A 26446-nucleotide genomic window follows, 5' to 3' on the forward strand; every position below is an offset into this window, starting at 1 on the left:
ATAATTTCATCATAGTATTTTGCATGGGATGTGCTGCCACACTTGTTATTATGTGGATTATTCCTATAATGATGTGACTAACTCTCTCTCTAGCTCTCACTGCTTATGTCAATCCATTTTAGTATTATTAATGGACTCTACATTTTTTGATTTCTCATTCTCCAAATGCAAAAACCTTTTATAAGATGAATATGAAAATGGTTTCTTGCTGCTTTGTATGGTTGGAGATGCTAACATGGTATATATGCATGTTCCCTGCATATGAGTTGTTTTCTTTTTCTATGTTTTTAAAAGGAGATATTAATAATCACTAATTTAACAATGTCTGTATCTAGACATAAACATGAACACAATCTTAATATTATCTACTTAGGTTTTCTACCAGCGACATGACTGCAAAATTATTCCCTTAAATGCCAATTTACATTGGAATGGACTAGTCGTCCAGACCATACAACTTAAATATATTTTCATTCTCCACAAGTAAAAACCATTGAAGTAGACATATATGTGTCATTCCCATTGATGCTTTATGTTATGTCTCCACAATGCCCCCTTCGTTTTGTGCAATTGGTTGAGGATGATATTTCTTTAGATACTAAAGCTTTTATTTATACATCATCAAGACAAGCATCTATATAAATTAAACAATAAAAAAATGTTATGCAAATGAAGAACATTCATACATAAGTCATAGTAATGAGGCATACCAATCTTCTATATTGTTGCAACTAAACTTGTATGTACTAATTGACACCAAAGAAGATGATCCACATAAGTCTCCATTTGGAACTGTAGGTTTAATTTGTTCCCTCACCATTTACATGGGAGGAATATCAGTAAAATGCGGTGCAAATAGTGGTAAAACACAACATGCATGATATGTAAATGACTACATCACAATGTTGGTAGAATATCGCTGCCTATGCTACTATATTGATTCAATACAATACAACATATTTAAATTGGTGGTTGGGTAACCTTTTCAAGGGCAATGAAGAGGTTGATGTGGTTGCCACATGAGATTGTTGGCTGGTATGGGTGCTAGCCAAAAAAAAACACCACAAGGGCATTTTCGGGCAAAGTGGGGAAGGCACTATTCCAATGCATGAAATGAGGATTTTTTGGGGCAAAAATGCACTATCCATGAAGGAGCCTTTTTTGGGTTCTATTTTCTTCTTTAATTCCTAAATACTACATATTTACATAATTCCCCCTAGAAAATATTGGAGTTAAAAGCTCTTTTTGCATTATAATAGCTTTTACCAAGGAGTGAGGCTATAACTTTACAATTATCTTGTGATTTTATGAGATAAAAAAATTATATATTTATTTATATATTTTAAAAGGCCTTTTTAAAATGCAATAACCCTAAACTCATAAATTCCTTTGATAAATTCTACAACAAATCCCTTCAAAAAGTACTTATGGGATGTTGAACTTCCACCATACTAAAAACCCTAACATGGATTTTTGATTTAGCAAAATAGTAGATTTTGAGATGATCATCAATTAAATGATCCATTAATCAAACTTATGGAAGATTATAAAGGGCTTTTTTTTTTTTTGCTAGATTTCATAGAATCTATTTTATCCACTAGATTTATCATTACTTTAGTTACTTCTACTATTTGATTAGTTAATCAAGACCTTATTTGATAATTTTTTTAAGACATAATTCTGAAAAATAATTTTTGAGAACTATTATCTAATATTTCATAAAACAAAAGTTTGTTTAAAAATCAAAAGTATTTTTAACTTATTTTTATTATTTTTAAAATGTATAATTATTTTTAAAAATATCCCTAAAAAATATTATCTAAAAATATCATATTTTTTGTTTTTAAAAAATAAAAAACAAAAAACATTCTATGTTTTATTTCTTAATTTTTTGTTTTGAAGAATATAAAATTATTTTTAAAAATTATTGTCAAACAAGACCTAAGATACTAAATTATTCAATTTTCCGAAACCTTTTACGTTTTGTTAATATAATGGGGGAGTTAATATTAATTTCAATGGCTATAAATTTATTTTGTAGCCTATAAGAAGTTTTTATTTCCTACTAATTCTAGAAGATAATATACATGAAATGGAGTCAAAGCCAAACCAGCTCATGGGCCCTCGCATTAGGAAAGACCTTCAAATCATGATTTTGCAAAAACCAACCATAAGAATCTATCCTTATTTGACCTAAAACCTAATGAATCAAATATAGATATATAAAAGTAAAATTAGGTGAAAAGCTTTTTGACATTGAACACAACCATGAAATTAAAAGCAAATGAGAAAATCAAACATTTTTCCTTGGAAACATTTCTTTATTTCAAGGTTTTTGCAGCAGCAGACAACCCACTAATTACTGCGGCTCTGTGAAAGAGAGAGAGTTGCGGTTTGTAATGGAGATGGAACCAGTGATACCACTACTGCCACTGTCTCTGATGATTTCCCCATGATCCATGATTCAGCTTCTGCTCCTCCCCTACTGGTATGCTCCATATATCAGTATAGATACAGTGCACAACGGAAAAATGTTGTTTTTGTTCCCATTTTAGCTCTGCCCTCTGCTTCTGTTCTGTCTGCTACGCCTGAAATTTCTGCATACTTGGTCAGATCCTATTCATTTTCATGTTTTTGGTCCAAAAGGGTGATCTGGGTCGCTATTTGTTCTTTGATTTGAGTTGTGGAACATGGTGCTTTGAATGGTAGGTGTCCCAAAACGACGTCGTTTCTGCGATGCCCTTTTCCTTAAAATGGAAGATTCTTACGCTGACTCCTTTTTGGTCATTTGGGTTGCTGAGAAGATGTTGGAAAACCAAAGAAATTCAAATGTTTTGTTTTGTCTTTTCGCTTTTTTCTCAGCAGTCAAACAGAGGGTCTTGGTGAATCTTTCTGGGTTTGCTCTCTCATCTGTGATATTGATGCTTAGTGAAGAGCTTGGGCCTGTTTCCTTTGTTGATGCCTTTGACTTGAGCTGGTTTTGGTGACTCTGATCTATCCCATTTGGGTTTAATCTCATGTCAAGCTTGACTCCTTTGTATTTTCTGAAGTTTGAGTTACTGTTTTTGGATCCTCTGATCTTGGGTATGATTTGTTTCTCTTTTATGATTTCAAACATCTCGCCTTACCTATTGCAGTAATCATTAATGAGTTAGTCTTTTTAATCTTTATGCTTTTTCTCAATTTATATGCATTCACATCTTTGTATAGAAGTTTTAGTCAGAATGGGTAATTTTGGTTTGCAGATCCTGTTATAGAAAGTTGGTTCAATATATTTTATATCATATTAATCAGCTTCATCATCACATAAATGTCCTCAAAATTGGCCTTAAATTTTGAAAAACATGCAAGTTTTTTCCCTTTTCATCCATTTTGTGAAATCATGAGCTTGGGTTAACAAATTTGAACTTGATCTTCATTTGAAGTTATGGGGTTTGGTTCTTATGTCATGGGTTTCAGTTCAACTGGGAATCCACATTTTATTTTTAGCTGATGTGTAACCCTAGAATTGTATCTAGAATTAATTTCTTCCTAGACAGTAATCCGTTTATTAGATGCTAGTTGCGAGTGGGTGAAGACCAAGTTCCTGCTCCTGGAAAGGTCTGAACCTGGGTCTGTACAGATAATGGCATTTAATGGAAATCACATCAAGTATTACATTAGTCCCTTCTCAAGCTTTTTGCGTGTTATCATTTCATGGAGTGTTACTATCATCTTCTACATGTAACCTTGATTCTCTGGTCCCCTGTTCTGTTTGTTCTTGTGGGTGGATACAGGTGTATGTCGAGATTTTTGTGATGCTTGCTTCTTGGTATGGCTTTTTTTTGTAGTTTCTAACGGTCTCGTGTTTATTCCCTAGGCCTACTTTGAAAATTGCATCAGTATAGATACAATTGGTGTCTCTTGGTGCTTTCTTGTGCGTCACTTAAAGAAGCCTGATGGGTTCCAGAATCCCTTCTCATCAGCTCAGCAATGGCCTTTATGTATCAGGCCGGCCCGAGCAGCAAAAGGAAAGGATGCCCACAATGAGCTCAACTGCAATGCCCTATACTGGCGGCGATATCAAGAAGTCAGGGGAACTGGCGAAAATGTTTGATATCCAAATGGAAGGCTCCAAGACTAGGAAATCTGGACCTCTAAACAGTGCTCCTTCAAGGACTGGATCTTTTGGAGGTGCTGCTTCGCATTCCGGACCGGTCACATCTAATGCTGCAGCTCGGGCTGTCTATACCAATTCAGGTCCTGTTTCTTCTGCAGGAATATCTGGTTCAGCTTCAGTGAAGAGGTCAAATTCTGGACCACTGAATAGACAAGGAGATCCTGCGAAGAAGTCATCCGGCCCTCAATCTGGTGGAGGGACACCAGCTGCCCGCCAGAATTCGGGTCCTCTTCTCCCTACAACAGGTCTGATCACATCCGGGCCCATCTCTTCCGGTCCATTGAATTCCTCTGGAGCCCCACGGAAGGTATCTGGTCCTCAGGACTCCATGGGATCACTCAAAACACACAGCATCTCCATTGCTCACAACCCTGCTGTGACTACACTTAGCCAAGATGATGATTTCTCCTTCAAGAGGAACTTTCCAAAGCTGATACTGTGGTCAATTATTCTGATATTTGTGATGGGTTTCATCGCTGGTGGATTTATTCTTGGAGCAGTCCATAACGCCATTCTCCTTGTTGTTGTCGTGGTTCTATTTGGCATCGTTGTTGCATTATTCACTTGGAATACTTGTTGGGGAAGGAGAGCTACAATTGGTTTCATTTCTCATTACCCAGATTCTGAGCTAAGAACCGCGAAAGACGGGCAATATGTGAAGGTCTCTGGGGTATGTAATTTATTCATTTCCGATCTGATGTCTATATATCTTTATCTGCTAATGCTTCATTGGTACTTGAAAACGGTTTTAACTTGATTGCTTTTTCTAGTTTCTGTGTCCTTATCTTTTATTTTCCTTAAAATTGAATGAGTTTCATCTGTGTATATGCGACAAAATAAACTTTTTGGTTTGGAGCAAACTGAAAGGAGAGTAATGACAAGTGTATAGAAAGAGAGTGAACCTAGGACTAGAAAGACAAGGACTACTTAACACACACAGGGTGCCTCGTAGCACAGAGGTTGGCTTCTCCATTCCACAATAAAATATTCAATGATCCAATAATATGACAATTTAATGGCCAATCCTATAAATGCAAAGATTCAACATCATATATGTTAACTTTAAATGATGCTAGTGATCATTTTTAATTTTTCTTTTGACACCAGTATCTTTCGTACATGCACATGCATTCACACACAACTGTTTCTTTATATGCAATTTATATATTCAATATGGGCTGATCAATTGGTTGGTGTTCCTCTTGTAGAGGTGCTTTTGTTTATTGTTTACTTGCTTACTTACATATGCTTTAAATAAAATTTTATGACAAGATTGTAAGTAATTATGGGTTTGATTCTTGAAGGTGGTCACATGTGGAAATGTCCCTCTTGAGTCATCTTTCCAAAAAGCTCCTAGATGTGTTTATACATCGACAAGTTTATATGAATATCGAGGATGGGATTCAAAAGCTGCCAACCCTACTCATCGCCGTTTTACATGGGGACTCAGATCACTAGAGGTGAGCCCTAAAATACTAACTTCAAATATTGGGATAAATAATTGTCTTATCCTTGACATTTTAAAAAGTAATCTTGTCCTTGAGCTCTTGAATTTCACACCATTGATTGAACCCTCCTTTTATGTTGTTTTGCAGAGTCATGTGGTTGACTTCTACATCTCTGACTTTCAGTCTGGTTTGAGAGCATTGGTAAAGACTGGCTATGGTGCAAGGGTGACCCCTTATGTTGATGACTCTTTTGTCGTTGATGTCAATGCAGAGAACAAAGAGTTGTCTCCCGAATTCATCAGGTGGCTGGGAGAGAGGAACCTTTCATCTGACGATCGTATGATGCGATTGAAAGAAGGGTAAAAATACTCTTTTATTGAAGATTCAACTTCATGTAACTTGTTAGCTTATTCCAATGAAAAATACTTGGGGCCTAATTGGAAATTGTTCTTGAAATAATATTCTCTCCTTGAAAACACATTTAACTTTTGACGAAAAACAGTTTTTTGATAATTTGGTCTAAAAACATGTTTTTTAAAACAAATTTCAGGTGCTTTCAGTTGTTTTTCCATAAAATGTTCTGAGCAATAATTAGAAATATGGAAAATACTTTGAGAACTTGTGTACAGTACATAAGTATACAGTACCTTCATAGAGTAAGCTGAGAAAACAGTCTTCATATTTAAGTTTCCAAATAAAATTTTGTTTTTAAAAACAATTAAAACTATTTGTAAGAACCATTTTCAAAAACTACTTTTTAAGAACTGTCTTTGAAAACATTCCCAGGCAGGCCCTTGGTATTTCTTTTATGCGTTCAGTGTATATAATCAATGTTTACATGATCGAGATACATCCATTTTTGCATCCAGGATTAGTATGAGTTATACTCCTGTCTCTAAGATGGGTTTATAGAGTTGAAGCATACTCTGCATGCTGCACTAGCAGTGAAGCCTTGTGTCACAACCACACAGCTTGTAGTTTTAAGCCAATTTTTCAGTACCTATGAACCTTCTAAAACTGCAATTGCTGTCTATGCAGGTACGTCAAAGAAGGAAGCACAGTGAGTGTAATGGGAGTAGTTCAGAGGAACGAAAATGTTCTTATGATTGTCCCTCCACCCGAGCCATTCACAACAGGATGCCAATGGACCAAATGCATCTTCCCTGCCAGCCTTGAGGGTATAGTTCTGAGATGCGAAGACACATCAAAGATCGATGTTATACCAGTCTAGTACCACACCCAACATGAACTTCTTCAAGTGTTGCCAGATTGATAAGTATTAGTGATGTTCTTCATAGATTTAAGATAATGGTAATGGTGTTCTTTTCCTTAATGTATAGTTTTTTGGGTTCACCTTCTTATTTTCCTCCAATTTGGTGTTTTTGTCCCTGGGGCTTGACAGCTTTTGTAATGGGGTTGGCTTGATGCAGTGGGGATTCCACTTGTTTGGGTAGATTGTGTTATGTTTGGAAAGAAAGAAAAAAAAGAAGTCCAAGATATTGAGTATATCGTCTTGTTCCCTCCTCTTGGCATGCTGAAACCTTCGTCCATTCTGGTTATTGGTTCATTGCTGGAAATTATGTTCATCTTGCAGGTAGTTAGAATTGTTGCCCAGAATGCATTCAGCATATCCCATGCTAGAATTCAATGATTCTTGCAGATAGACCCTTCAGGAGCCTCCATTGTTGACTCTTACTGATATTTTTTCTTGTTTTTAGCACAACACATTTGTCATCTTCTCAATTATTTTTCCTTTGATAGTTGCTTCTTCCTAAATAAATATTTTTGAAACCGATAACTTTGCATCTAAGATTTTCTTAAGATCTCTCTATCAACAGGACATATATATTTTTAATTTTGTGTCACATCCGGATAAATAATAGGGTCAATTTGGTAAGTGTTTTTTAGAATAGTTTTTTTTTCTTCAAAACAAAAAACACTAAAAATATGTTTGACAATCAAAAATTATTTTCTATTCTTAAGAAAATATGATGTTTTTAAATAACACCTTTTAGTTGTGTTTTTTTTTTCCACTTATTTTCTAAGGGTTATTTTAAGAAATAATTGTATAAATATATAGAATGATTTAAAAAAATATTACATATAAAAATTATTTTTAAAAATATTAAAATGGGTTAAAAACATTTTAAATTTTTAAATAGACTTCTGTTCTATGAAAGTTAAAGAACAATTATTTTTCAAAATTATTTTTAAAAATAATTATCAAATAGGCTTTAATTTTCATTCATGGCAAACAACTTTCATTAAATATAAATTTTTTGCACTTATTTTATTTCCTAAAGTATCCCTAACCATTTATTTCATACCTCGATAGTACTCAATTTCCACTATGATACTCATCCATTTATGTAGTATATAATGATCATACAAATACAAACTTTAATTTTTTTTTTTAATTTCTTTATTTCCACCTACGTATATTATTAAAAAATTTATTCCACATGAATGATAGAAAACAACATATAACTTTTATATCATTTTTAATGTATTTTATTCTTTTTAACATTTTTTATATGACTTTGAATATTTTATTTTTATTTTATTTTGTTAAATTAAAATAACAATGGATAATGCTTTTGATATTTGAATTATAATATATGCAACAAGATCCTTAAGGTCATGAGAATTTTTTGGTTATTTTATTTTCTTATTTTGCATATGTTTATTTTACATGATATTTGGAATTAAAATAATTTTAAAAATGGGTTATTTTAGATTTTCTTATAGAAAATAAATTTTCATGAGAAGTTATTTTCCAAGTATTGTTCATTTAAAATTGGAAGTTGCTATTCAAGAATAAGAAGACACTTTTGAGAATACTAAGCAAGGAAATAACAAGGTTAGATAAGGAAAGAGTAAAAGAAACAGTAAGTGTTCTCTTTGTAGTAAGAAGGGTCATTGGAAGAAGGGATATTCTAAGTTCTTGAAAAGATCAAAAGGTAGGTTTCATTCACTTTGAGTTGAATCTTATTTAGTGGTAGATTCCACCAACTCATGGTGAATAGATTCTAGAGCCACTGACCATATTTAAAGAATAGTTATTGTAGTATTAGAGAATAGTAGTAATCTTAAATTCAAGAATTATCTTTAGGTACCTAAGTCTAAATAATAACTCTAGGTATGATTATGTTTACCATATGCAAAAATGATGAATGTTTTCTTAAATTCATCACCCATTGGCAAGTTCTCTAGGTTTTGCTACAACAAAGTGAGGTTGTATGTGCGATTCGACATCGCTCTCCTATTATGTACTACAACGTCGACGACATTCGAGGGGATGCCTATAACCAAGCTTACATGTTCTTCAATAACGATGGTATGCTATGTTGTAGTTTGAAATTATCCAATGGCATAACTCATACCACAACTCCCAACATGCCAACTAGATAAGTCCCTGAATCCCATCTCCACAATAGCATTTTTTTTTTTCTCATTAACAACCTTGCAATAACATAAATGAATTTTTGGTCGAACAACAGGACTTAAGCAGCTTCAGCTACGTTCAAGGAGCATTGAGATGAAGTTGAAAAATGTGGGAATAAAAGGGAATCCCTTAAGGTTGAAATTCAAGTTTTCCAACAGTTAACAAAAAGTGCAGAATTTGTATCATGTGTGCATGTTGTTGGAATATGTTCTTTTCTTTTATGTCGAATGTTGTCCATTGCTATTGGAAATATATATATATATATATATATATATATATATATATATATATATATATTTTGTCTTACACTTTATTAGAACAAAGACATCAACATGCTACAAAAGAAAGAGAGTGAGTCAAAGGTGATAAGCCAAGACGTTCTCAACATGTGCCTATTAGAAATTCATGGTACGTGTAAGGAGGACAGACTATGCATGGGAATATGGATGTGCTATCAAAAATGTGTTGTCAAAGACTTAGTCCAAGTTGTTCTCAACATTCACATATTTGCAAAGAAGTGGAAGGAGTGGGTCATGCAGTTATAGCTACTTATTTGCAACGTGTTGAGTAGTTGTTTCCTTATTTGTAGGAAGTGGTTGAATTTTATGTATTTAAATTCTATCAGATTCAATAGGAAGGCAGAAAATATTTGATCCAAACTTTGTGGTTTAATCTCACCCGAAGATAATTATATTTTGGCTTTATCTAGAACCTATCAGTGGTATCAGAGCTATACATTATAGCCACCAACAAAGAAAGAATTGAGAATTTAGAAGTGGGTCTTGGGGGGCTTTAAGCTAATTTGAGCATAATGGAGCTGGGTGTTAATGACAAACTACATCAGCTAGAGAATGCTATTAGTAAGATCTTTGAAGTTTTGAGTACAAGGCAAGAACCAACCTCTAGCAACATCAACGAATGCATTGGATAGTCTTCTTATGGTCGCTCTTGTGAAAACACAGAAGGGGGACGACCAATGTTTTCCTCTAAGTTGGCCAAGCTTGAATTTCCCAAGTAAAGTGGCGATGACCCAATAGAATGGTTTACGTGTGTCGACCAATTCTTTGAATACCAGGGCACTTTGGAAACACAAAAGGTGTCTTTGGCTTCCTTTCATTTGGAAGGGGAGGCAAATCAATGGTGGCAGTGGTTGCACAGGGCTTATCATGAGGAAGGGGAGGAGGTGACGTGGGACATTTTCGTAGAGGAATTATGGTCTCGCTTTGGTCCAACAGATTGTGAAGACTTTGATGAGTCTTTATCAAAAATAAGACAAACGGGATCCTTCCGTGAGTACCAAAGGGAATTTGAGAGATTGGGGAATAGAGTTCAAGGGTGGACTCAAAAGGCATTGGTTGACACATTTATGGGAGGTCTTACAATTGAAATAGCATATGGGATTCGGATGTTTAAGCCAAAATCCTTGAAGGAAGCCATCAGTCTAGCTAGGATGCAAGATGAGTAGGTGAACCGTCATGAGACGGCTACATGTCCATTCAGCAGGACCATTATTGGCTCTTCTCCGACGAAAATGAAGACCCTTTCACCAATAAAACGACTCACTTGGGCTGAGATGCAAAGGAGGCGTGCTCAAGGTCTTTGTTTTAATTGCGATGAGAAATTTGCACCAGGGCACAAATGCAAAGGACCGTAGTTACTCTTACTTGAAGGAAACTATGACAAAGAGGAAAATGATGAAGAGGGAGCTCACACCCACCTTCGAGGAGAACCTGAAATTTCACTCCATGCTCTCACTGGGTGGTCAATAGCCAGAACCATGCGAGTCTCGGCTAAAGTGGGACCCCATGAACTGATTGTTCTTATTGATAGTGGATCAACCCACAATTTCATCAATGAGAGGATAGCTGAACTATTGCAATTACTGGTGGTGCCAACTGAACCCTTTAATCTGAAAGTGGCTAATGGTGATCCTCTAAAGTGCCAAGGGAGATTTGAAAATGTTTCAGTCCTATTGCAAGGTATTCCATTTACCTTAACTCTTTATTCATTACCGCTGATTGGGTTGGATATGGTGTTAGGAGTCCACTAGCTTGAACAATTGGGCATGGTGATTGGTGATTAGAAAATAATGACAATGGAGTTTTCGTGGAAGGACCAACGTCATCAACTAGAAGGAATTGAAAACCAACCAATCCAGCCTAAGAAATTCAAAACCATTTCAAAAGAGATAAAGCAGGGAAACTCCATATTCGCCGTCTGTCTACATGCAGCCATGGAAGAAGTGCCTCAAAGAATTCAACCAAAAATGTAGTAGTTGTTACAAAAATTTGAGGACATTTATCAGGAACCAAAGCAGCTTCCACCAAAAAGGGATATAGATCACCACATCAATCTCAAATAAGGGACTGAGCCAATTAATGTCCGGCCATACAGGTATGCCTACTTTCAAAAAGCTGAAATAGAAAAACAAGTTCATGAGATGTTAAAATTGTGGCTAACAAGGTCTAGCACAAGTCCATTCTCTTCACCTGTTCTATTAGTAAAAAAGAAATATGGAACTTGGCATTTTTGTACTGACTATAGAGTCCTTAATGTTGTAACCATCAAGGATAGATTTCTTATTCCAACTGTTGATGATATGCTTGACGAACTATATGGGGCAACCTTCTTTACTAAACTTGATCTCTGATCAAGTTATCACCAGGTACGAGTACACCCATTAGACATTCACAAAACTGTTTTTCGTACACACAATGGTCATTATGAATATGTGGTTATGCCCTTTTGGCTTATGTAATGCTCCTTCAACTTTTCAGGCTAATATGAATTCAATATTTCGACCATATCTTAGAAAATTTGTGTTAGTTTTTTTTTTTTTTATGATATTCTAATTTATAGCCCCAATTGGATCATGCATATTGAACATGTTAAAAAGGCTTTTGAAATATTAAGGCATCACAAATTTTTCATCAAGCTTGGCAAGTGTGCTTTCGACCAGAAAGAAGTTGAATATTTGGGTCACATTGTAACTCCACAAGGTGTTAAGGTGGACCAAGGGAAAATTAAGGCTATGCTTAATTGGTCTAGACCCATTAATGTCTCTAACTTGCGAGGATTCTTAGGTCTTACAGGTTATTACAGAAAGTTCGTCTACAATTGTGGAGTTATAGCTCGGCCACTCACTAACCTCTTAAAAAATGGGCAATTTAGATGGACGAAAGAAGCAGAGAATGCATTCAAGGCTTTGAAGCAAGCCATGACTTCTACTCCTACCCTTGCTATGCCTAATTTTAATGAACCATTAGTCATTGAATTTGATGCTTCAAGTGCTGGCATTGGAGCAGTGTTAACTCAACAAGGGAGACCCATAGCATTCATGAGTCGAGCCTTGGGAATCACTAAGCAATCATGGTCTACCTATGCCAAAGAAATGTTTGCCATTGTTCAAGCTATTCGAACTTGGCGGCCTTACTTGTTGGGCCGAAAATTCTACATCCAAACTGACCAACGCAGCCTCAAGTATTTAATGGAGCAACGCATAGTGACGCTAGAACAACAAAAGTGGGTATCCAAATTGTTGGGGTATGACTATGAGATCACTTACAAACCGGGAAGGGAGAATTCTGCTGCTGATGCTTTGTCAAGAGTAATAGGCAGCCCTAGCCTTAATACTCTTTTTGTCCCTCAAACATTTTTGTGGAATGCAATCAAGAAGGAAGCCAACGAGCATCCCTACATGGTCTGAATTGGCAAGCTTGCCACTGCAAATCCTGGAGCACCTTACAAGTGGCAGAATGGTTTGGTATGTTACAAAAACCGTGTAGTAATTCCTCCTAATTCCCAACTTGTCAATAAGTTATTGCAGGAATTCCATGACTCACCATATGGAGGACATTCTGGGGTATTGAGAACATACAAGCGATTGACACAACAATTCTATTGGCCATCAATGCATAAGGTGATTCAACAATATGTAATCTCATGCACTGTTTTCCAAAAGAATAAAGCAGAAACTTTATCTCCAGCTGGTCTTCTTCAACCATTGCCCATCCCTTGCCAAGTTTGGGACGACATCACCATGGATTTTATTGAGGGATTACCACCATCTAATGGCAAAAGCACTATTTTGTTGTAGTGGACCGCCTGAGTAAATCAGCTCATTTTTTAGCTTTGTCGCATCCTTACACGACAAAATGGTAGCTGAAAAATTTGTGGAAGGGATTGTCAAGCTTCATGGCTTGCCAAAATCAATTATTAGTGACAGAGATCCTATTTTCATAAGTCACTTTTGGCATGAATTCTTCAAAATGTCGAGTACTAAGCTGCACATGAGCTCTGCCTATCATCCCCAAACCGACAGACAATCTGAGGTAGTTAACAGGTGTGTCGAGCAATATCTTCGCTGTTTTGTTTCTCAACAACCTCGAAAATGGAGTTCTTTTCTTCCATGGGCTAAATTTTGGTACAACACTACATACCACTCCTCTATTGGGATGACCCCTTTTCAAGCTCTCTATAGGAGACCAGCACCAAGTATTATGAACTATCAAGTTGGAGCATCTTATGTGAATAAGGTGGACTAGACATTGGTATCTCGAAATGCCATTTTACAGCAGCTCAAGATTAATTTACATGCAGCAGTTAATCGAATGAAACAAGTGGCAAATTCAAAAAGAATGGACATGGAATTCCAAGTGGGGATTTGGTCTTCCTTAAACTCCATCCTTATTGCCAACAAAATATCTATAGGAGGGCATACCAAAAGTTGGCCAGTCGCTTTTATGGCCCATACCAAGATTCGTGCCCAATTGGTGTATCAGCTGATTCATGTCCAGCTGGTGCTCCTTGATTGAGGGAGTAATCAATAAAATTTATAACCTATTATACCATGAACTAGGGTAGCAAAGACAAAGCTACTATAACATAGTGGCTCTAAGATCATTCACCGGGAAGGGTTTTCAATTCATAAATGATACCAATTCAAAGTGAATTGGTGCTTTTTCATTTCAAGGTTAGCTTAAGAAATAAAACACAAACTTTGATTGAAAAAGGTTTAGGTTTAAGCTAACGGCAAAGGAAGTAATGGAAATTACTTATGAAGAAAAACATTCCTTGGAGGTTTAGGTTCACAGGGGAGGTTTCTCATGTAAAAACAGAGCTCCGGTCATTTGGTTCATATCCTCGCATTAGAGAATTAACATATAGTCAATTCTCTAACCGGTGTTGTACAGATGTATCCTTTAAATGGATTTCAGCTCTAATTCCCTCTCATTGATGCAACTTGCAATGGCTCGTACCTCTCACCTAGCATTTGCCATTCAAGGTGATCTTTAACTTTGGACTTCCCTTCTCAAGCTCGCAAGAGATAACTAATGGATGTCTCCTTAGAGTCTAAAAGCTTACCAAGTGTTGGCAATTCTAGAAAATCCTACCTTCAAGTCACTTCCCAAAAGCTCGCAAGAGGTAAACTAGTGCATCTCCATGGACGGAGATCACTTGCCTTACCAAGTGTTGGCTCAAGTGAATTGAAGGTGTTTTAAGTTAACTAAAAACATAGAAATCATTAAAGGATCACACTTTCTCTTCATTAATGGCTGAAACCACAAAGCTACTAATTCTTGCACTTGGAACCTTTCCCGGCAACCTTAACTCCAAGGAACTAAAAGTCTAGTCACTCATTCTCTGAAGAAACATCCTCAAAGCTTATTTGGCTAGTAAGAAAATACAATCAAAATGGGAAGGTAAAGTAGAGCAAAGTTCTGTATTTTTCTTCCTTTGAAAACTATACAAAAAATGCGTCGTCCCCCTGAGAACAGGCTCCCGAGAGATATTTATATGAAAATTACAATAATAATATATATAAGGTTATTCATCCTTTTTCCAAACTTAATAACTAAGGAATCCTATAATTGGTGGGTTACAAGAAGAGTTTGGGGATTTAGACATCAAATATCTAAAGCAAAATATCTCAAAATGTCGGTCGCAAATATCGGGAAGCTTTAGGAGAATATCGCGGCACTATGCAAAAAATGGCTGCGAAACTCTCCGGGTAAGCGCTATCAGAGGATCCGGATATGTCTGACCAGGAAAGTTGAAACGCTCTCCTTTCCCATCCAGCGTCAAGCGTCAGATGCGAAATATCCGAATGGAATGTCAGTGGAGAAGAATTCCGGATGTGATACATCCGGGTGGAATGTACGATGCCACACGTCGCAAGGGGGCCGTCTGTGTGTGCAAGGTGTAGGGACCTCTCCTCCTGATGACATGGAGCGCGCATCGCTATCCGGAGCAACTCTATCCGAATTCTCTAAGAGGATATGTGGCGCGCTCCCCTATCCGAACTCCCTCAGGGAGAAGCACACGGCACTCGCGATCATCACACCCCGGACGATAGCATATCCTATCCGGATATGTTATCCGGATCATTGGCTAAAGTGCACAAGCCTTGCTACGTCATTCCGACAGCCTACCACAACCCACGTTCCGCTGTCTTCCGATGGTGTGTCCGGATGCCCTGTCCAGACATCTTTTTCCATGGATTCCAAAGAACTCTCCTCAATCTCGGATTGCTTTGGTGATCAAAAAGCTATCAAAACACCAAAACTTAACACAATTTAATTAGAATTGATTGCAAGGGTCCTTAATATGTTAATTGGGTTAAAAGGTGATAACTACTACTCAAAAGTGTTTAAAATAGTTAATTACAAGCTATGAAATAGCATTTTTTGAGTAGTAATCACATACCAAATTGAAGAAAAGGTTGGAAAGGTAGCTTACAAACTCAAGTTGCCTAAAGGTTCCCGAATTCACCCTGTTTTTCATGTTTCACTGCTTAAAAGGCTGGTAGGGGAGACTAAGGCCACAAACACTAAGTTGCCATCCCTAACTAATGATGGTAAGATTATTATGAAACCTAAAGCTATTTTGGATACTAGGTGGGTTAATAAAGGGTCAAGTTTTGTTAAAAAAGCCTTGTCCAGTGGAAAAAGCTTCCAAAAGAATATGCTACGCGGGAAAATACCCAAGAACTACGCAACAAGTATATTAACTTCAACCTTGAGGACAAGGTTCGACTGAAAGAATGGGGCAATGATAAGCCAAGACATTCTTAATGTGTGCTTATTAGAAATCCATGGTACGTGTAAGGAGGACAGATTGTGCATGGGAAGATGGATGTGCTGTCAAAAATGTGTTGTCAAAGACTTAGTCCAAGTTGTTCTCAACGTTCACATATTTGCAAAGGAGTGGAAGGAGTGGGTCATGTAGTTATAGCTACTTATTTGCAACGTGTTGAGTAGTTGTTTCCTTACTTGTAAGAAGTGGTTGAATTTTATGTATTTAAATTCTATCAGATTCAATAGGAAGGCAGAAAATATTTGATCCAAACTTTGTGGTTTATTCTCACCCGAAGAGAATTATATTCTAGCTTTGACTAGGACCTACCAAAAGGACAATCAAGTATGGGGTTTGAACAACATATATTTGACGAAAATAATATATTACAATGAAGGATATGGAAAAATATAAGGTTATGTTTGGTTCCCGGAAAATACTAAGGAAAGAAAAAAAAATGTAAAGGAAAATGATTTTTTTCATGTTTGGTTGTCTTATGAAAAATATAAAAGAAAATCAAATATAATTAAAACTAATTAAAAACTCATGTATTTTTAAATTATTTAATCTTTATATTGATGAGTAAAAATATATAAAATGAGTTAGAAGTAACAAAAAAAATAATTTATCAACTTTTATTCTATTTTTTATTTTCTTTCACTTTTTCTTTCCTTCTACTTTTCCTTTGTATTTTCTTTCTCTTGCATTTTCCCCCAAATTTTCTGGGAACCAAACATAGCTTAAATAATAGATCAACAAAAATAAAATTAAAAGATCACTGGAAAAGGTATTGATAGCACTCACATGATACAGATGGCCCTTTGTCACAACACCAACAATCGAAAACTCTACAACATATAAAGATCCAATACCTTTAGTTGGTAATAACCCAAACAAGAAAGAAGATTTTAGTAGCATACTGATCTAATAAACAAAATATATCATAGTGGACTAGAAATCATTTTTTCACTTACATTTGACAAATCCTTCAGTTTCATAGTTTCATGAAGAAAAAAATGAAGAAAATTAAACAACTAAATAACCGCATGCACAAAATAATGCCTAACTTTTATGACTCCATATGTTGGTGTGAAAGCTATTTCTAGATACGAAATCAAAATTCACATAACCCTCCAATTAATAGCAGCTTAAAAGGTGAGAATACTAGAGAAACTTCATTCTATTTGCAAACAAAATTTCCTACTAGAAAAAATGCAATACACACCATATTGTGTGACATCTATATTATTTATTTTTCTACACAAAAATGAATTAACACAATAAACAACACTAAAGAACAAGTAAAATAAGGAGTTGTTGGTTGGTTCATAAAAATTTTCCTTAAACACAAACAATAACAATTTGACTTTTTATGAGACGATTTTTTTTTCATAAATTTTAAAATTCTGATAAAACACAATTCATACTCTTGAAATTCAAATTGCGTATCTTGAATTGCATACTTCCTTTTTCCTCATCTTGCTCTTATATTTACCTAGTAAATAAACTACAATGTTTGAATACCAAGATTGCACATTTTCTCCTTGTAGTAAACAAGTCACACATACCAATTTCCTTTATGAGTGAAAATTTGTAACCAAGGTATTTGGGATGTAGAATGTAATGTTATTCTGTATAACACAAGAAGATGATGAGAACAAATATAAGCTAGTAAAAATAAGGAATAATAGACTCCAAATAGTAGTATATCAAGTGTGAAAATAAGTTATTAGTTCAAAGTAGCCTCCATATAGCACTTACAAACAAGATTATGATAGTACAATACTCAACAATTTGAAAAATGTAACAAGTTTACAACAATGCTTAGCTTCCATATAGTAGTTACAGCCAAGATAATGACAATGCATAACGCAACAGTTTGGAAAACACAACAAGATTACAACAATCCACACAAGACAAAGGATTCTTGCATGTTTTCCTATTGTGACCGGACATATGATATCGAGAGCACTAAATAGTCTACTTATCTTGAAATTGGGATTCATCATGCTTCTTTCTTAGTCTTCCAAGACGACCTTTTATATGGAGAGGGTTTAGAGAAAAGAAAACCTGGCCAATGAGATCACATACCAGACCATCATCATCAATAGATGACATGTCATGGGTCTCTATATCAGGAAAAGAGCCGAAGTAGATCAACTCTTGCCTTGGGCATTTGTATCAATCATCAACAAAATCAACAACATTTTGTCCAATCGAAAGTATAATGGTTGCCACATGTTCATAAGGGATTCCTAATATTTGACAACCCCTACATGTGTAAGTATAGTTCATTATGTCAACACTCAAGAATGCCCTCCCAATACAAACCCCAAAAATGTCGTTCATGAAAGGAGTGACAAGATATACCTTACCCTTGGAAATATTCTGCAACACCTTCTTTTCAATTTTTGACCCTATAGACCTCTTCCAGTTGTTGAAGGCCTCTTTATGCTTAACAAGTATAGAACCTAACTTAACCATGAACTCCACTAAGAAGTTGCAAGTAGAGTGATGTCTTTCACTCCTTAACCAAGCATTAAACAACTTGGCAAAGTTGGTGATCATTTTATCCCATCTTTGTTTGGGTAATTTTGACATGGTCCAATGTTTAGGTGCATTTTCTTCCACCCATGTGGCTAAAGCATCGTTGTATTTCCATAATTCAAACATGAAAACATTGTAATCGTGCTTTAACCTTGCATAGGAAATACTATTTATGAATTGAAGCACATTTTCCTTGTCTTTATGCCCTCTTGTGTTATACTTGCTCAGAAAATGATTGAAATTCTCCTTCATGTGATGAAAACAATAGGCACGTTTTTCAACGCCAAAGACCTCAAGAACATTACGAATGAGGGTAGGATGTTTTATCAAAGATAATCACAACTTCCTTATCTTGAACAACTTTCTTCAAATTTGTCAAGAACCATAACCAATCTTCATAATTTTTTGAGTTCATCACTCCAAAGGCTAAGGGGAGCGTGGAATCATTAGCATCGTTAGCATCGAATGAGGTGGCTGAAAATAAGGCATCTCCATATAGGTCACTCATGTAGAATGAGTCAATAGCAATAATTGGGTGACACCCCATTGCAAAGCCTTGAATAGAAACTGAATAAGCAACAAAGAGTTACTCAAAATGGCCATAACTCAAATGAGGCAACACAAGAATGGTTCACAGATTAGTTGCAACAATTCTCTCACACATCCAAGGCAACAACTTGTAGTAATTTTTGGTCAGTCCATATAGTCGCTCTTTCACTTTCTTCATTTGTCATGCTTGACTATAAGTCAATTTCATCCCATATTGCCTTACGAAGTCTTTACAAATTTGGCAAGGTTAATAATTAGGAGTAGATCATATGACATCATTAATGACCAAAAAGACATGATTAGATTTCACTAAATGTTGGGACAAGGCGACATTTTCCAAACTATAGTTACGGACATTTTGGAATGTGTGAACCTGAATGATGTTGGAATTCCCTATTGCACGACCGATGATTTTTCAAGGGCGTTCATCAACTATGCAAAACTACTGTCATGTGCTTTGTACTATTCTTGAAGGAATATTAAAATCTACTAGCTAAGGACAACAAATGCACTGCATTTCGAAACTCAACTCTATTAGGGAAAGTTTGTTCACTACCCATAATTGCATTTTGGAACCACCTTGAATTAAGTTGAAGCATATTTGTTTCGGCATATCTCTCAAAAAACTTGCATGAATCAATTGTAAGTAATTAGAGATGTCCACAGGAGGCTTGGCATTGGTATTTACATAAGAGAAAACAACTTGTGCAGAATTGGAAATAACAATAGGTGTAAGGGCACTGCAAATAAGACATGGAAATAAATTTGGTCATTCATCTACATGTGGTTAAAGTTATTAAAGAAAGTGAATACAATAGTGGTAAACTTATATGTACCTAGTAGGTGTGATTTGGGTAGCATCAACATCAATACATGAGGACACATATACACGACAAAACATGCCGTTGAATTTAAACATCTTGACTTGGGTTGCCTCATCCTGCAACAGTAGTAGACATGATGGGTCTAATTTGACTATGAAATCAAATTTGATTGAATTCAACTCAAAGTTCAATTAAGCACACATTGTTGAAACAAAGTCAACATATGAGATATTCCCATTAACGACAATGCAATTGCTCCAACCACCTTCAAATTCTATTGACCCATTAGCACACTTAACAAACTCACCGTTTTCATAAATATAGTCAAACATATCATCTTCTATTTCCTTAACGACATAAAAATTTATCATAAACAATACAACAATGAAAGTAACTATGAATTCTATATGTTCATCAAATGAACTAGTATTTTTTTTAAAAATTTCATAGTTATGTTAATTCCATGAACACCAACTCATTAGGAAGTCAAAACAAAAAAAATGTGACAAATTCGTCAATGCCACTAAAGCAGGGCCCACTAACCAACATGCATGAACTAAGGTAGGGCCTTAATGTTTAGTGCCCACTAGACCCATTCGGCACCAAAAGATCCAAAGGCTTAATAATATATGTCGGATTTGTGGCAAAGGCAAGGGTTCCTAAGAATTGTATAATTTAATACCCATGTTCTCAGCTAACGTGTTACAACACTACCAGCTAGCTTGAGTTAATACGGGATGATTTAAGGCTTTGTTAGGTATTATTATTTTAATAGATAAATACCTAACCTCGAAGGATAAATTTCATTTTCATCTTCATATGCCTAAGACTCTCCACCTCTAGTGGATGGCAGGAAGATTAGACAATGAATGCAAGTTGGAAACAAACTTTGGTTTGAAAAAACAATGACTCTATTGATTTATCACCTATTTGACTGCACGTATGTACTAAAATCCTAATTTTTCCAAAATTCCCCTCATTTTTTAAAAAAATAAAATCAAGTATTCCCAACTTTCTTATTAAGACTTCAAACGGGTGTTTTTCAATACCATTGGTAAGGATGTCTGCTAGCAATATTTCTATTGGAACAATCAATATGCAAATAACTCCATTGAAATTCCATTTTCATGTTAACTTCGAATAAGTGGCTTTATCTACCAAATGTTTTTCCTTTTTCTCTTTTCATAAGATGGAATGTTCTTTGTATATAGGTGTTGAAAAGTCAATGTAAGTTTAGGTTTCAAAATCTTTAAGGGCAATTTTGTCACATGATTTTCCTCATAGATGACAACATCCAAATAAGTTAGGATTATCGAGACATCAATTCATATGGCATTGTCCTTCAAACATAACATGCGCCCTTCCATTTCTACACCATTCAACTAATGTAGGAATCAAAGGTTCAAAGTTACAAACATAGTAGATCAATTCACCCATATAGTTCCTCAAAACATCACTCGTACTTGATGATTAGTACTTTATGAGATTCTTTGGATAGGTTGATATTGTAGGGGGTTTAAGAAACCACTCCAACCATGTAATTATGGTGAATGAGCAAAGCAGCAATTTGCACTCTTCTAATCAATCTCCATATAATTGTTATAGATGATCCAAGTGTGAGCATGAAGAGCCTTAATTATAGCAATTATCGTTGAGAGAGGTACTTACTACAAACAAAAGATTGTTACTCTTATTATTATTATTATTATTATTATTGCAGCTTTTGTAGACAAAAGACAAACATAGAGGAGAAATTTTGAAAATATGAAGACTTTCTTATTTTATCTTTTTTTTTTTAAGTGAATTGCAACAAGATGATACAGTTAAAGGTGAATGTAATTAAACTAAAATTTTCCTCATAGTCATGTTTTTTATAAGTTCTATAACAAGATGAAACCTTGTTGAATTGACCTTATCCCTTAATTCACTCTAACTCCAAGCATAAAATCAATGAAAATGAATTAATAGAAATAACATCAGTAAAATTAGCTAAATAACATGAGTACTAACACAACAATATCCTTAAATGATTACTAGAAGCAAGATCTATGGTCAATTAGAGAATTGAGCTTTAATTGTCGAGGTAATTTGATCCAATTGATTGATTAATTGAATTTTGGGGATTTTTCTCTTTTAATTGTCTTGAATGACTATTACAATGCAAACTAGGTAGATTCATTAAATTCTTAAAGCTAGATTTAATGAGATTGATCATGAGTCCATATAAACACTCAAGTCCAAGTTTGGCTTTATCAAATACACAACAACCCTATCTAATACTATTCCTTTGTTTGATATGTGTGTGTGTGTGTGTGTGTGTGTGTGCGCGTGCGTGTGTTGGATAAAAGTATTTTAACTTGGTATATGGCTAAGATGATTGCTCAGCTTAAATTTTTATACAACACTCTAACTCAATTCCACTCTTTACTTGTGTGTCATGGTCTTGGCTTGATATTGGTAGTTAGTTGTTTTTCTTTTGGTTGATCAGATTGGGATTCTAAAATGAATTTAATGAATATTTTTCATTTTGTAATGTCAGTATGTCTATGGAGATCTTTTTTAGTCTTTTAATGAGTTTCATTTTACATAACTTGTAGTCTAGCCTTTACTTTGATTGAGTGGATTATATAAATACCCATGCTACTTCAACTTCTTTGGGTAAAACCATGTGGATCTTTAAAAATTATTGCAATGTAATGCCATAAATTTAAAATGTTTGAATTTATTGAAAAAGTTGAGAATGTTGCTAAAATGTGTTATTCAATTGATGCAATAGAAGCTAATGCCATCAAATTCATATTCTCTGACCATGCAACATCAGGTTCTTTAGGATTGTCCTCTATAAAGGTAAATTTAGTTTTTTTTTCCTAATATGTTTTTTAAGTTAAAGATCTCTAAGTAAAATGCGAGTGTAAATTTTCTAGGCATAACTTGTGGCATGTAGGCCTTGCATGACCAACTTGTTTTCTACACATTTTATCTGTTTGACAAAGTGATCAAAATGTTGCTTACTTTGATCACCTTTCTTTGTAGACGATTTACATACTTCACATGATCCTCTTGGGTGATTTATTTTTCAATCCAATTGAATTCTAGTGTGTTATTAGTCATCTCCTTGGTGTCGCTAGAGCTATGGAAACAATGTTTTGCAGTTTTAACTATACACCATGTAAGATACCCTAATCTGCTGCTATATTTGCCAAAATGCCTCCAACATGACCTGCCAATTTATGGTGGAAGCCTATCATGAACATAAGTCTTGACTTATATTCTAACTTCTTGCTTTCTCAATGCAATTGTATATAATCCATGCTTTAGAGTTGATTTCATTCAACTTAAATTGTCTCATTTAGAGTTGTGATACAAACTTTTTTCAATAGCATAGATACCTAAGTAGTTTTTGAATGTTTTTCTTTTATGATGGTTATATATTTTCTAGGTTTCCTTAGGAAGCCCAAGTTGTATGGCCTTGGAGGAAGCGGTTATTCTTACAACCTTGTAAGATATGTGGTGAAAAAGCTTATGGATCCTTTGAGGATGAAAAGATATCAGTATTTGAATTTTCGGAGAATCTCTTTGCTTACTTGTGAATGCAAATTACCAAGGAGTTATTTGGAGATCCTTAACTATCATTCTACAAGATTGGAAACTAATCTATTTCAAAGTTAGACAAGTCATGAACATACAAGGCAGGTTAAGGAGGTTCCTTTCCCAGTTTTTTTGAAGCTTAATTTAGATAGATGTTCCTTAATAAGATGGGTATTGGAGGACATAGTTAGGATCAAAGGAATGAGATTTTTTTAGTTTTTTCTATAGAGCTAAGTTTGGACTAGATATTGAAGTATGGGATTCTTGCTTTAGCTGAGGGTCTCAAATTCCTAATAGAGTTGGGTGTCACCAATTTAGTACTATAAAGTGGTTAAGCAATAACTTTGTCTTGTATGACTAATAGTTATAGAGGATCTTGGTGATTTGACCATTAAGTGTGAAGGATTATGGACTTGAGTAGGGTTCCAATTGGGTCATTCTTGTATAAGCATAGTTAGTAATAAAGATGTTGATAGGTTGGCTAACACATGAGTTTCTACTCTAGATGGTTTAGTTGGGAATTGTAAGCCTCCTGTAGGTTTTGGTGCTTTACCTCAATTGGCATTTACAATCTTTTCATTTTCTAAGGATTTCTCATCATTTTCTCTTTTAAACAAATTTCTACTATAAAAATATAGTTTCTATTAAGAAAAGTACAAAGAAGGATGAGTCATCCTTCAAGCTAACCTCAAAAAGAAAACACAAACAACAAAAACAATTAAAAAAAATTAAAAATTAAAAAAAAAAAAAAAAAAAACCTTGTCCAAAAGATCACAAAATAAATTGTAGATTGTAAGAAGTTTGCCTTGAAATTCCTTGCAATCCTGAAAACAAGCTTCTACATTAACAAACAAAGGATGTAGATATTCATATACAAATGTAAGAATCAAGACGAATAGTTGAGACCTAAAAAATCAATTTCCACACACGAACGCCCTCAATAACTAAATATAAGGAGTTATAAATAAATTAACTTGCTTACCTATAAAAAACAAAAACAAAAACAAAAAAAAAAAAAAACAAATAAATGAACATGGTCCCAGGAATTGTTAAATTTTCATAGATTCATCTTTTTTGTTTTGATAGGATTGAAAGTAAGAGCCATGGAGATCTCAATTTCAAACATTAAAGGAAGGTCATTTTACTCCATAAAAGAATTCTTGTTTCTATTTTTTTTTTCCCCCTAGGATACCTAGAACAAAAATCTTATTAGCATAAGGAAAATATCTATGTATGTTGACCTCTACCTATTGGATGTATGAGTTGAAAAAGAGTTGCAAAGGTTTAAGCAAATTTTGGAACACATAAATCAAATAATTTTACAGTAGACAATTGGTTACTGCATCTCTAGGAATTGTATGATTTTTTTTTTTGTCAAAGATTCTAATGACAAGTACATTATGATACAAAGTTGATACAAAGCTATATGAACTAATATTGTATGAACTAACTGAAACCAAGCTCAAAGTTGATATAGAGCATCTAGAAATGGTAGCTACTATAATTGCAACAACTGCCAACTCCAGCACTGGTCTTAGTTAACTCCATTCTTAGGTCAAACTCGGAGATCTAATGCTAATCGACTTAGAGAAGTTGTTTCTATAGGAAATGGAAAGTTCACTATGGTATTTCAATTTCATACATTTAAATTACTTATGATGTTATTTTATACTTTTCCAATTTGCTTTGTCTGGGTGCTGATTGAGGTTTGTGTTGGATTTTTGGTTCCGATTATCCAAAATGGTTAACCTTAGCAAGCCAACAAAGGAATGAGGAATCTCACCATTTATATATATATATATATATATATATATATATATATATATATATAGGCAAAAGCACAGAAAAAAGTATATTTAAAAATAAGAGAGTGCCTAACGGCCAACCCAAAGCATACATGAAGTATACAACAGGCGCTAAAAAACAACAAACAAAAGAAAGGGAAAACAAAAAACAAACCCACCCTCAACTAGAGTCGAACCAATTAAAATAAATAAATAAATTGATTAAAGATTGAGGCCCTTCAACTATACACGACTTAGCCCAAGACCAAAAGTTACTAACAAAAGAAAATTTCAATCTTTGAATTGAGAACTTGTCACTTTCAAAAGCAATTTTGTTTCTTTCCTTCCAAACCATCCAAAAGAGACACATAAGGGATGCTCTCCAAACCCTTTTTCTCTTCTTGCCCACAAATGAACCATGCCTCCCAAAATGGACCTCTTTAACAAACGAAAGAAGAATCCACAACACACTAAAAAGATAAACAAAAAATCCCACAAAACCTTAGACTTGAAGCAATGAATTAGAAAATGATCAATGGTCTCTTCAGCATCACAACAAAGGAAGCATCTATTCAGGAGTGACCATTCTCTCTTCTTTAGTTGATCCAAGGTTAAAACTTTATCCCAAGAAGCTCCCCAAGCAAAAAACCCAACCTTAGGGGGAACATAAGAGCTCCAAATAATGTTGTATGGAAACGCGACTATATTACTACCCTCTAAAATACTATAAAAATATTTAACAGGAAACAACCCATCCTTGGCCTCTTTCCACTGAACCCTACCCTCCATCTTCTTAATCACCTTCTTTCCTTGTAGGGTGACAAGGAATCTCTCTACTGTTTCCATCTCCCAATCATTAAATGGCCTAGAAAAATGAGAGTTCTAGTCCACTCCTTCCCCAAAGAAACCCACACCTCAACCACCCACTCATCTTTAGAAGCGGCCAACTCAAACAACGAAGGGAAGGAATGACTTAAAGTGTCATCGCCATACCACTTATCCTCCTAAAATCTCACTCTTCTTCCAGC

General features: G+C 34.9%; 1 protein-coding gene across 2 annotated transcripts; it reads left to right on the forward strand.

Annotated features, from left to right (window-relative positions):
• The first annotated feature begins 2073 nt into the window (after window positions 1–2073).
• LOC100260314 (uncharacterized membrane protein At1g16860) lies at window positions 2074–7113 on the forward strand. 2 transcript variants are annotated; one of them, XM_002269338.5, is made up of 5 exons: window positions 2074–2488; window positions 3860–4829; window positions 5464–5619; window positions 5755–5966; window positions 6646–7113. In XM_002269338.5, the coding sequence occupies exons 2-5, from the start codon at window positions 3939–3941 to the stop codon at window positions 6836–6838; spliced, it is 1452 nt and encodes a 483-aa protein (XP_002269374.1). In that variant the 5' UTR covers window positions 2074–2488; window positions 3860–3938; the 3' UTR covers window positions 6839–7113. The 2 variants fall into 2 exon arrangements, with proteins under 2 accessions (XP_002269374.1, XP_010655125.1); XM_010656823.3 differs by having other exon boundaries at window positions 2148–3084.
• Window positions 7114–26446: the final 19333 nt, after the last annotated feature.

Source organism: Vitis vinifera, chromosome 9, assembly GCF_030704535.1.
Source record: "Vitis vinifera cultivar Pinot Noir 40024 chromosome 9, ASM3070453v1".
Lineage (NCBI taxonomy): Eukaryota > Viridiplantae > Streptophyta > Magnoliopsida > Vitales > Vitaceae > Vitis > Vitis vinifera.

Bases quoted from the DNA above. Each gene is read 5' to 3' on its own strand.
- LOC100260314 (XM_002269338.5), top strand. From the start codon at position 3,939: ATGGGTTCCAGAATCCCTTCTCATCAGCTCAGCAATGGCCTTTATGTA. The intron at 4,830-5,463 runs GTATGTAATTTA...TGATTCTTGAAG, and splicing joins AATATGTGAAGGTCTCTGGG to GTGGTCACATGTGGAAATGT. The intron at 5,967-6,645 runs GTAAAAATACTC...CTGTCTATGCAG, and splicing joins ATGATGCGATTGAAAGAAGG to GTACGTCAAAGAAGGAAGCA.